The sequence below is a fragment of the Lutjanus erythropterus genome, chromosome 17 (genome assembly GCF_056507025.1).
Source record: "Lutjanus erythropterus isolate fLutEry1 chromosome 17, fLutEry1.hap2, whole genome shotgun sequence".
Taxonomy (NCBI): Eukaryota; Metazoa; Chordata; class Actinopteri; order Lutjaniformes; family Lutjanidae; genus Lutjanus; species Lutjanus erythropterus.
In genome coordinates this window covers 5,038,824-5,052,148 of record NC_139333.1, presented here as the reverse complement: position 1 = coordinate 5,052,148, position 13,325 = coordinate 5,038,824, and the positions used below count along the sequence as shown (strand labels likewise).

The window sequence follows — 13,325 nt, the reverse complement described above, 5'->3', positions numbered from 1 at the left end:
CATTTGTTTGGTGTCACACAGAATAGAAGAGTGTTACAGTGAAAATGTCAAGAATAAAGTCGAAATGTCGAGAATAAAGTAAAGTCTGGTCTCACACTGCCGCAACATTAATTATTACTAACAGGTATTACTGCATCATTACAATGTATGTATATAGGTAGGTGTTATACATGTATATAATTACATCTCAAAATGGGTTAGTTATCATATATTGTAGTTATTATTTTTATTATAATTAGTGATGACTGTATAATAATACAGTCATCAATAATTATTCTGATTATTATTTATTGATTACTTTTTCCTGATATACCCCATCACTGCATCACATCACTGGACAATGGATCACTCCCTCTCATACAAACAGTTAGACATGCACACACACACACACACACACACACACACACACACACACACACACACACACACACACATACACACACACACACACACAAACACATGCATACAACCCATGTCATCTACATCTGTATCTGTATGTGTCACTTTCTTCTGTCACACTTTTTCACCAATAAGAAAAAAAAAGAGACAGGGAATAAAGTCAAAATGTTGAAAAAAGTCAAACTTGATAATAAAGTGAAACTGTCAAGACCAAAGACTAAATATTGAGAATTTGAACTATAAAAAGTTGAACTTGACAATAAAGTCTAAATCTTGAGAATAAACTTGAAATGCTGAGAATAAAGTCAAAATGTCTAGATAAAAGTCAAAATTTCAAGATTCTAGTCGAAATATCAAAATTAAAGTCAAAACATCAAAATAAATAAAGATGAGACTGTAGTCGGTATGTCCAGAATTACAGGTTTAGAACTTGGGACTCGAGTGCAAAGACTTGATGCTTACTTGTGACTTGCAAAACAATGACTTGGTCCCATCCCTGCCATATTGTATATAAATAGTAACACAGACCGAGAGGCATTTTGTACTGTAATATTATGGTATGATAATTTATTAATAATTAATAATAATTAATTGCTGCTACATTCCACTCAACTTTAAATGAAACACTGCTCAAACTCAGGACAATCCTTTCAACTTTCTAATGTATCAGGGAAAATCCCCACATCGTGATCTGACACGCACGCTTGTTACCATAGTTACCAAATGACCTTGCATAAATAAAAGAAATGCAGATACACAGATATAACTTCTTTAACAAGCAGTTTAGCTTTTGAATTCATGCTAAAATCACATATTTACTATTATAAACTTCTGTGGTTGGCCTGCTTTAGTTTCACATTGCAAATAAACTGCATGGAAGCAGACTGAAACCCTCTTTTTATAGCAGGCACAGTCCGGTTGTAAAGTCAATGCCAGAGTCCTTGGCATGGACTCTCCTTTGGCAGCACTGGCTAGCACTACTTTCTGCTAACACACCCTCGATGCAATGTGCCCCATTTTATATGCAGAGAGCTGTCGGTGACGACGTTAGTGATGATGATTACAAGTGTCTGAAATCTCCATTTAACAAACACTACAGAGTAAACTGTTGAGTGTGCATTATAATTGGAGTAAATGAATGTTTGAATGAGGGAACATATTGTAGTTTATTAGCTGTGTTACACCGTCCAGTTTAATTTAACTGCTCTGTCAGAGTACAAACTGCTATACAAAAAAGGGGAAGGTTTGCTGACAGCACACAGAGAGAAATGCAAAGCCTGACAGGCCTGCGCTGCCCTAGGTATGGTTGCTAAGCAATGATTGGACAGCTGCAACGGTTGGCAACATGCACCCAAATTTTCAGCGCTGTTCCTGATTGGCTCTTTTGTTTGAATGTGCAACATCTCTTGTCTGTCAATCAAAGCAATTCACATGACTCTAGACATTTGGACAAGTAATCAAAGTAATCAAATGTAATCAGTTACAATACTTTGAAGTAATTTAAATATTATATATTACATTTTAACATGGTAACTAGTATAATAGAGCTGCAATGAACGATTAATTTCGATTAATAATTGCTTGTTTTAAAATATCAGAAAATGTCCAAAAGCCTAGATGATGTCCTCAAATGTCCTGTTTTACTCAGAACCCAAATATATTCAGTTTATTGTCAGAAAGGAGTAAAGAATCCAGAAGATATTCGCATTTAAAAAGCGAATTTGGACTTGTTTTCCTTAAAGAATTACTCAAACTGATTAATCAAAATAGTTGGCAATAATTTAATAATCAATTAATCATTGCAGCTCTACAAAATTATTTTGTTTGATATATTTATTCCAGATTTAATCCTCGGGAGTCGCCACAGCAACATGTTGTCAAGCATGTTTTGTTTTGCTGTCTTGCCATTCTGTCTGACTGTCTGTTTCTTTTTCTGTGCAGTCCAGACGTTGCTGTCCGTCTGCCCGAATCCATGTGAATGAAGTATTAAGAACGCAGCGGCATTGTTAATCGAGGCCCATTGTGAGTCCGTCTGTGTGTTGGTAAGCAGAGACCCGCCCGTTCTCACTTTTATTACATCCTGAAGTCAAAGGCGCACAAGAGCTGCCAGGATCAGATATTAGTATCATCAGTCAGGTTTTACAGTGAGGTCACGCAGGGATAGTAAAGACAGGCCGTGCTGCTATGTCTGCCGAACAGAGGAGGGTATTAAGCTGTCTCCGTGCCAGTGTGTGTGCGTGAATGTGTGTGTTCAGGGAGACACTGAGTGGTGATTGTGTTGACAGAAACAAGGCACTATCAGCGGTATCAGTTCTTCTACGCCCTCTGTCTCTCACTGGTACCATCACTGCCGTACAGACACTGAGTGTGCGTTTAACTCGATTACTGACGGATGAAATCGCTCAGGTAGCATTTTTTATGATGAATACAGCCTCCTCGGTGGAACGTTTTTTAATGAAAAAACTGTTTTATTTTCGATCCAGAGTGTTGCCGGGGTGCGAGGCAGGAAATATTTTTGTGCAAAGTGACAAATTAAAATAGGGAAATGAATGTTTTCAAGCACGTCTTTCAGAGAGAAGTAGAAAATATGAGGTGTCACCTCCGGAGTCATCTCACAGATGCATTGAAAACATTTAATCTTCTACATTTTTGCCAACTCACTCCTTCTAGATCACAGTAGTACCATTTGTAGCTAGCAAGTACAAAAATGCCAGATGACCACTGAAACCTGCAGTGGGTAATATCTGTATACAAAGACATGACCTATTTTACAGTCTATATCACAAAGTGGACCTGCGAGAAAGAAGCTCCACTCACAGAAAGTAAGAGCAACATTACAAAAGAAAAGAGCAAAAGACCTTTAAAGGAGCGGTACAGGATTGAAAGCAACTGATGCTGAGCAAAATCCAAAAAGCAGATCATTTCCATCTAATTCAACTTTCCATTACTACTTTTAAAGCTTGGATCCTATATCAGTACTTTACTGGTATTTATCAGTTATCTCATTCATTGTTTTCACGTGGCGTCACGTCCGTATGGGAGCGTCCACTCGGAGGGCAAAACAATGGAGGAGGAGAAAGGAGGAGATTGTGACGTTAAACGTGCCTCTGTCCTCAGGGAGGGCAAAAAACGGCAGCTGTCAGAGTACACATGCATTTATAGGGGACATTTATAGGTAACTGTCTGTACTTTTGTAAGCTTTCATCCAGATCGGCAGTGTAAGGTGAGGGATTCTTCACATAAACATCGCCAAAGTGGAGCTCTGGCAGGGACTTAAGCAACTCAAATACACGGCGGGTGCTGTATATGAATCACAAGTGGTCAAAACTTGTACTTTGCTTTCATATCCTTGTTTTTCTTTAGTTGAGAGGCGATCCAAATATTTGGGGCTTGAAACAAGGAAATTTTAGCGGCTTGTGCTGCGTCTACGCACTGTGAGCTGCCATGTTGGCCCATTGTTTTTGCTCTTTAGGTCTCCGTGTCACGTGACTGAACATACAAAATCCTCTCAAACTGGGGGTCTGTGGTCTAATGTGCATCTATTGTGGTGGTCCTTGACATGAAAAAGTTTGAGAACTCCTGAGTTTACCTAAAAATGTCACTTCTGTGCAAGTTAACTACACAGTGTTAAAATAAGACTGCTCTATAGTTGTCGGTAAGTATATATTTTCTTTAACTCTGAAGGTCAGACTAGCAGTGTTCCTGAATCTTTTGTCTTTATGCTAGGCTAAGCTAAGCTAGCCACACTCTGGCTCAGTAGCCTCTGTAACATTTGGATGGATATCAATAGTCAAAGCAGTTATATAAAAGGCTATGTAAGAGTAAATTGTGTCCTGGACTGTTATGTTTCATTAACACTTACCATTGTTTGTGGTGTTGACATAGTATCGCCGCCCTTGTGGAGACATGTAGCATCTCCATTGAGGAGGCAGGGGGTCTCTGAGGTCCTCAACAGGGAGCTGACTCAGTGACGCTGTCCTCTGTCAGAACAGAAAAAGCAATAAAAACAGAATCAGCAAATGTCAATAACCATAAACAAAACAAAACAAACAAACCTTAAACATCATGTTAGACCCAAAACAAAGTTTTATTTCTCGAGGGTCTGCTGGAGATAAAGACAGAAAAGAAGATAAAAAACCCCACTGCAGATCAGCTGCAGAAGAAATGTGGTGCACTCAGTTCGGGTGCAATGAGGTTCTCATTTCCTCAAGTATTTCACAACCAGCAAGCAGTGACATCATAGCAGAGCGGGCTGAGCTGCTGCCGCTGCCGTCGCTCTGGGAACAACAAACTGCCTCTGCAGTCGGACTGAGAGCCTGAGTTTGCAACATACACCCGGAGAACACGAGAGAGCATGTAGGCAAACTGAACACATCTGCTACTGATTAACAGCAAAACAACAGGCCGGGACCACTGTAACACATTGTGGAGATGCTGTTTGGAGACTTGGGAGAGCCACATGAAATTCCATGTCAGCTACAGTTTGGTTATTGGAGACCATGCCAAGTCATTCGAGCATCTAGAGGAGGTTCGTTTTAGTAACTGCGAGGAAACTCAATCCAGTCTCAGCAGAATAGATATGATTCAATACAATACAGTAGGAGGAGTAGGAGGAGGCTTGGCAGCAGTCACAGACATAAATGACCGTTCGCTAAACCCCGTCTCTGAACAGCGATTGTCCAATCACAGCTTCACAATCACAGCTAGGCATGGAAGGTCTGCCAAGCTCTGGATTTCTACACATAAAGTTGTGTGCATGGTTGTAGTAAGAGAAGTACTCAGCATTTAAAGAGGTTGGAGGGTGGTGACTTTTTTTTAGCCTTTTCAAAACCAGAAACACAAGAGCAAACATGCATGGAATGGGTTAAATGGTGTGTTTGACTGCCAAGCTGCAGACGTTAGCCTGTCTGGCTAACTAGCTTTTTATCAGCAGTAGTAACAAGGCCAATTTGTACTGTTTTACTGCAGAGAAAAAACGTATTTTCCCCACAGACCACCTCTGTAAAAGAAACTGTTGCCAGGACACCTCCAGCTGCAACAAGGGCAATTATAACTCTTTGATATTTTCATTTTTTAATCCATAAATGTTTACTTTGAAAACTTTCTCAGAGCCTAGAGCCTGTGTGATGTTGCCCCAGTGTCAAAGTCAGTGGACATGTGGGTGGGACCAGCAGGAGAAACACTTGTAACACCAATGCACAAGCGCATCATTTCAGAACAAATCAGCTGAAAACATTCAAAAGTCAGCTGAGGACAGCCTTTTCAGCCAACTCATGGAACTAAAGTTAGCTTCATTAGCTTGCTAGCTACGTCTGATACAATCTGACAGTGACAGTTCACACTTCGCAAGCTAACTCACACTTCAGTTCACACAAATTAAAATTAGTTCAGGGCTTTCCCCAGCAAAGTTGTTAGGCCTGGTGGTGACAATCTTTTAACATGTGTCAAGTGTCTTTTTTGACAGGGGCACAGCGTGGGCCGGCAACACACTGATGGCAGCATTAAGGCCCTCAAGTAATTGAAAAAAAGCCATAATACAGATTTCATAGGACCCTACATTTTGAAAAAAGATAGCAGATTCCCGCAAACTGTCTCGCTTTCTAGTGATTTATTGAATATCTGACGTTTCGGTCCAAACGACCTTCATCAGGTATACTGGCCCTGCCCTACATTAAAAAAACATGTAAAAGTTCCCAACATTTAGGCCCAGTGGGGGGGTCAACTTAGGCCCTGAGCCACAGATCTTGCGGGTCACTGGGGGAAACCCACGTAGTTTAAGTTCAACTTTGCTTCGAGCTTAACCTATTTCAAGCTAAGTTACGGACGCCGAGACGAAAGCCCTTTTAAACCCGGCACAGGGAAGTATGTTGGACACTCGCCTGGCAGGGATGGGAGAGTTAATCTGCCTGCTCCCTTCATTGGAGACTTTTCTCAGTTGCGAGGGACAGCTGGAGGTTTCCATCGGAGTGACAGTGGAAAGTGGTGGTGACTACAGTGATGAGCTGTTGGGCAAGTTGGCTTTTCTGTTATGGGAAAGCTAGCCCCCACTCTTCACAAAAACACGACAATGTCATCATCCATCAGCAACGTTTCACTGTGGACATCATCACATGCCACATCGCCACATTTGTTAGACATCGCCCAACCCTCGTTTCAAATATGTTGCAGCTGTAGCCGATGTTGGGACTGCTTTATTCAAACCCGGCAGGCACGGTTTCAATTTGCATAAAAATGTGATTTTTTCCTTTGGAATCTGTTGTCATTTGTTCAGAAAACTCCTTCAAATAAGTAGAACTGGTTTCAGCAGTGGCTGTGTCTGAATTGCCAACTGTACTAGCCATGATAAGCTGGCACACCGAGTGTTGTAAAAAATACAAAGCTCACATTCGTTAGTTGCAAATTCATACGCCCAGCTCACTGTTCACCAAAACCATGCGCATGATCAATGAACATCCTCTTTTGCACAGTTACGGCACAGCTGTCATTTAATCCGTAAAGTCTACAGTACCAAAATGACCTCCAAGGCCAATTTTTCAGTCGCCGGCTAGAAATGAGAAGCCTGCTTTCATCCAACTTGCCTACCATTCCTTCAAATATTTTAAGGGCTAAATCTTCCTGCGGGCTAATTGTAAACCGTGCATGAACGGAAACTGTGACAGGACTAGCAACATTAGCTAAGGCTCCGCAAACGGTCAAGATGTGATGCATTCGAATGTCAGATAACACTACAATTCATAGCAAGACATTTGATGTTCCTGAACAGTTCAGGAGGGTATGGGTCAGTTCATCTGTTTGCATGCTACAGAGTGAAAACAGGAAACGCTTGTGATTGAGGAAACCAGTAATCAGTGAAACTGACAGGCCCGAATCCTCCTCTCTGACTGAAAAGTCTTGGGAGACCACTGTGGAGACGTATTTGGATCAGGGTGGGTGATGGGAAAACAGGAATGCTATTCATTATCATAAGACACTGCCTCACAACAGGGCGAGGACGGAGAATATCAGCTCTAAGCAAACACCTCTTTACAGATATTTACTATCTCATCAGCTCATTTCTCTAGTGGTAATCAAACGGCAGTAAGTATTGATTTGAGCATAAACTGTGCCCGGAGGTGAAAGCTGCATCACCTCAGAGAATAAAGTCATTCTGCTGGAGGAAGAAACCCAGAGCGCTCTGGTCCCATTGGACTGGAGAGTATGAATCCATGTCAACCCCGGGTGACTTATGACTACATGTAATTACACAGTGTCTGACAGCATTGCAGCAATGTTTTCCCTTTGATGGTCTCGGTGGTCACTGTTATATTTGTCCTTCGTGCGCCTTTGAGAAATGGATTTGCTTAAATAGTCCTGCGATCTCCTCCAGCAGTGAAAAGCAGTCATGGATGTAACAATGGATGAACCCCAACATGCCATTAAAGAAAAACATGAGCTATTTCCAATCCTGTCAGTGACACAGGATCTCATGTTTATGTACTGAAAAAGAAATGGAGGGAGAAAAAAGTCAATATGGCGGCCAAACCACAGATACAGTTACAGTAGAGCTAAGTGCTACAGTACATGGATGTATGCAGAGGCGAGGCGCCCTTCAGTTGTTCCACACATGTTGCTCGTAAGTCAAACAACATGGTTCATAATACATTTGTTTTCACTGATCTGGTGTATATCTGTGTGAAAACGGGGTAGAGCACGCAATGAGTGAAAGCAGGAGCAGATTGATTTGTTAGGGGGCCCCAGGGGCAAAAATGAGCCCCACACTTCATCCACACATTTATGTTTCAATCTTGCAGTTAGTTTGTCATATTTTGCTTGAACACAATATGCACCAGCATAATGTCAGAAGAGTGCACGTAGGCACTAACTCAGCCCATTGCTTGTTTTTTTTTGTGTGTGTGTGTGTGTGTGTGTGTGTTTTTTTGTGGGTAGATTTTTGTCAGTTTATTTTGCTAACGTCTGCAGGTGAGAGCTAGATCGCCAGCCAATTGGCTGACAGTAACCAGTTGGAAAACGTTTACACATTGCCTACCGTAATCAACGCCATGAAACATATAATGAAGCACCTGCTGCAATGCCACCACAACCGTCTGACGCAACCGGGGGAGATTCAGACTCAAGGATGAACTGATTAGAATTTGGTGGCCGAGGGTCAGAGGTCACTGTAACCTTGCATCCATCCTGTTCTCATGATCGTAATATCTCACACTTGGAGGCAATTTCTTCAAATTTGGTGCAAACCAACTGCTTAGATATTGGTGGTTGAAGGTCAAAAGTCACTCTGATCCCCCAAAATGCATTTTTGGCCATAACAAAATAATACATGTGCTAATTATGACAATGTTTCACACAAATATCAAAAAGGATACTAGTAATGCTGGAGTTTATATTCTCAACACATTATACATTAGAAAATCGTTGCTGAAAATGTTAAAACACTAAAAACGATGTCGTATGAATACCGGCTTGACTGACAGTGCGAGAAGCCATGATCGCCTAACACTATATAAGCACACGAACAACACCGCCTCCCCCTCACTGATCCGTAACAGTCAGTTACAAACATACCTTCAGCAACTATCTCAGTCCAAATCAGCCCAGCAGTTCACTTCAGCTCACTTCAGTTCCAACAAACTTGACACAGAAGAAAAAAAAATACCATCCTGTCACTGTCCTCTGGCTCTTGTGGCTCAAACATGTCTGGACATGTCCAATACAGCTGCTAACTGGAACATCCATGCTTCAGGACGTTTTCAAGTCATGCTGGAGAAAGCGGAGCGAACACAACCCCAACTTTTTCAGAGCAGAGAAAACTTCCCATTTTTCCATGACCTTGAGACCTAATTTTATATACTTTGCAATTTTTTTAATCATCCAAATTTGAGTGGGTGGTTAACACACATTTCTGTGGTGTGGCAGACCCAGAGTACACATTTATTGCTACTTAACAAGATCTTTAAATTTCCAAATAAATGTTATTGTGATCCATTACAGTTACTGAGAAAAAAATGTAATTAAATTACAGTTACTAATCAAAATACTGGTGGTTACATCCAAATATTCTTTTCAGGCTGCCTGGCAGAGATCTGCGCTTACTGAGCGACCTTGTCTAGTTTATCCTGAACTCTCTATTTTCAAGGGACACTTCACATTGAACTTTTTTTTTTGCCATGCTGAGCATTTTAATTTAACTCAACATGAGCCCAGTAAAGTATGCCTATAATCATCTCTGGATACTATTTGGAGATCAACAGCAAATTCTCTTCAGTCAGTATTTATTTCTTGTGTGTTCTTTCATGTGTGTTCTTTCATTTGGTGGAGGCAATTCTTCACATGTTGGGTTTTAACGTGCTTCACCATGCATTTGCCATAGATTTCAATAGAACTGGCACCAAACAGAGCATTAGATCATTGGTATTATGCTGTGATTACCCTCCATTGGATCGGTGCTGCCCTGTTCTGCAGTAACAAAGGATACTTGAGGGTTTCTCTGCACTTCCTGGTGACTTTCCTGTTGCTTTCCTCCAGACTGTTGTTTGGTGAAATGATACCACAGTATTGTTTTTCACTGAGCTAAGCAGATATGGCTCTCAGAAGCAGGCGAAGACAGATGGGAGTGGGCCGCCTGTAGTCGGAAGGACATGGATAATATGCAAAAATCTTGGACGTGAAAACGTTTTAGGTTATAAAAGTGCCTCTGAATCTCCTGTGTGAGTTTCTGTCTTTTGAAACATCAACAGATCTGCTTCAAGCCGAGTCCCAAAAACCGAGCAAAGCTTTGACTTGAACAGTTTTTCTGATCCACAAGTTGAAATTCTCCCCCCTGACAGAAGTTCGTGGCAGATCTGACACATAAAACACGCAGACATGAGTGAGAGAATGGGAGCACCTTGGTGGTGGGAAGTGTGACGAATCTCCGAGCCAGCTTGTCTCGGCATATGCAACATTAAATAATGCACCATTCCAGATGGTTAACCTTCTAAACCCCAGACTGCCTTTGGCTCCACATTCACAGCATGCCAGAAGAGCCCCTGGCAGAGAACACGAGGACTCATCCCGGGCCGCGATGACTGAGGAGCGACCACAACAATCACTGCTGCTGTCAGTGAGCTCCACAGACGCTCTCAACATGCCTGTGCTCCACTTTAATTCAACCTGTCTTAGTCATTACAACAGTCATTAGAGAAACATGAAGATAAGATAAGACACAGTCTAGGAGCAAATATTATTTTTACCAATAGATTGTGAGCTGGTGAAATATGCTTTAATTAAAATGTCACCATCAGATACTGAATATGATTAATATGAAGGAACGTTCTTTCTACTTAGGTCCAGTTTGTTTAAACCAATGATTTCCTGCATTTCCCAAAATAACTTCCAACAAGATTTTTAAACTGTTGCTTTTGGTGTTTTCACCTTTAAAGTTAAGAGAAGAGAAGAAAAAGAAGAAGACAGAGGAGAAGACTAAAAGAAAGTAGAGGAACACGATGCACATGAAGAAGATGAAGCAGAAGATGAAGGAGATGAAAAAGCAGAAGAAGAAGAAGACGGAATAGAAAAAGACAAAGGAGAAGATGAAGAGGACAAAGAAGAAGACAAAGGAGGAGACGAAGAAGAGGAAGACAAAGGAAAAGATGAAGAAGAAGAAGACAAAGGAGAAGATGAAGAAAAGAAATAGGAAGATGAAGAAGAAGAAGAAGACAAAGGAGAAGATGATGAAGAAGAAGACAACCAAGGAGAATACAAAGAAAAGGAAGAGGAAGAAGACAGAAGAAGAAGAGCAAAAAGACAGTGAATATTGGACAAATGAATGCTAATGTGGCTCCATATCTAATCTGCTATAGCTGTAAATAAGTGACTTTATTTACAGTATTTATAAGGTTATAATATGCCAATGTCTGCCCAGTCACACACAGCAAAGCATGCAATAAACCCACCAATCCACTAGAGGATACTGTGGCAGTGTCACATTTTGCCTCACCTAGGTTTGAAATGAACACACATGTGTATGAAGGCGCACATAGTATGGATGAGGACAGGATGGATTGGTGGGTAAAACCCAGGCTTCTCATATGGGACCAGGGTTTAGGTCCAATGTGAGGAAAACAGTTGAAGTTGATGGAGAAATCTGTCATATAGTTACAGTAATAAATAATAAAATGGCCACGATGTGTCATTGGAGATCAAGGATATATGTTAAGTTGAAATACTGGCTTCACTTGACATGAATGCTACAGCCGTGGTGTCCCCCTTTCAAAATTCCATTCCAGACCAGAATAAATGCTTCGTTTATCCATTTCATATTAATCAGTGGATGCAGTTTTTTTTTGCAGAATGACTAAGTGTCTGTTTATGAGTTGTAAGAAATCATTAACAATCGTGTAGAAGGTGCAGATATTTATAACTGTTAAATTGAGCAAAATGTTAATGGAGTTTGGCAGGCAGTGAGACAGGCGGCCAGTTAACTCATCATCCAGAGTGTGTTATTTCAGAGCAGTGGGCTTTTGTTTTCAGGATAACGGGCTTAACTTTACATTGACAGACAACTGACAGTTATAAACAGCTGATCGACTTATAGTGTAGGACCTGTCGTCGCTTGTTATTGTCAAATTGTGAGGTTGCGTGCATCCTGCGCTCCCGTGGAGCTCCTGCAGCCTGCCTGTCTCTGGCATGTCTGAGGAGGAGAGGGCGGGAAGGAACTACTCGCTTCAACCATAGACCGTATATTAAACAGGATTACAACATATTTAATATACAGTCTATGGCTCCACTGCTGTATTTGTTTTTTACGATGGCTTCATGTTGCTCCTTTAAGGAAATATTTCAACCCAAACAATGTTTTCCTAAATCTCCTGTAACCAAGCAGTGTTGTTGCCTAAACCTACTTAAACTGTGATATGTTTCTCAACAAGCTTTATTTTGAAAGTCTAACCAGATGTTGCATTTGTTATTACAAACTTGACCACGGAATGAGAACTTGTGAAGTTCACACTTAGGTGAGGCAAAACGTGACACCGTCACGGTGGCGAGTCTATTAGACACTTTGGCGTGATACTGTGTTGGTCAATATTGTGGTTACAGCTTGTTACGTAGCCCAGGTTTGGAGCTTATAACTTAAACCTTAAACATGGTTTGAATGTAAAATACTCGAATGCAAGGCTTGATAAGTTGTAGGAATAAAGATCATGATTCCATTTAACTGTGGGGTCCTGATCATTGCTTTTTACATTAGTAAAATTCTTTAGGATATTTGTACTCTTCCTTTAATCAAAGTTCTTTTGGCATCAAAATGTTGTAGCTGAGGAGGAACTGTAACATGTCAAATGTTTATGATGCTAAAAAGAAAGAAACCAAATGCCTCGCTGGTCTTCCTGGTATTATAAACAGATCCCACAATTTTCTTTCTCGGATTATAGACATTTCCCACACACCCCCAAACACAGGCAGCATCTCTTATTATGGAAAACAAAATACCTCATGGTCTCTCTATTTCAGTGACACTGGCTCCCTGCCTGGAAAACCAAGAATAATTTGTTAAATTCCCTTGGAAATGCCTTTAAATAAATAGCCAGCCTTGCTTTGAGGTCAGTCACAGAATAACAGCGTAGTAAACTCGGCCATTAGCCCTTCACCTGGATTTTAACAGCCTCAGCTGAGACCCACAGTCAAGATTCTGCCCGTTTCCCCTTTACACACATTAAAAGGAAGTTCAAATCCAGGGCATTATCTCACTTCTAGTGAGGATTACGGCATCATTTAAGTTATTTACTTGATGACAGGGGACAGAATAGAAGCGGAGATGCTCACTTTGAAAAACTGACATCAGTTAAAGGTCAGGGAAAGGAAAAGAGATTCAAAACAAATAATTGGATCCTAAAAGAGTTAAAGGGACAGTTAAAAATATTTGAAGTGGAGTTGTATGAGGTACTTAT

General features: G+C 40.9%; 1 protein-coding gene across 1 annotated transcript in view; it reads right to left on the bottom strand.

Annotated features, from left to right (window-relative positions):
* Positions 1–13,325, bottom strand: part of gas7b (growth arrest-specific 7b) — a 95,821-nt gene that overhangs the window by 56,758 nt on the left and 25,738 nt on the right. The window contains exon 2 of the mRNA XM_084741438.1: positions 4,262–4,379. Coding sequence (XP_084597564.1) covers positions 4,262–4,379 — 118 coding nt within the window. The remainder of the gene's footprint in view (positions 1–4,261; positions 4,380–13,325) is intronic.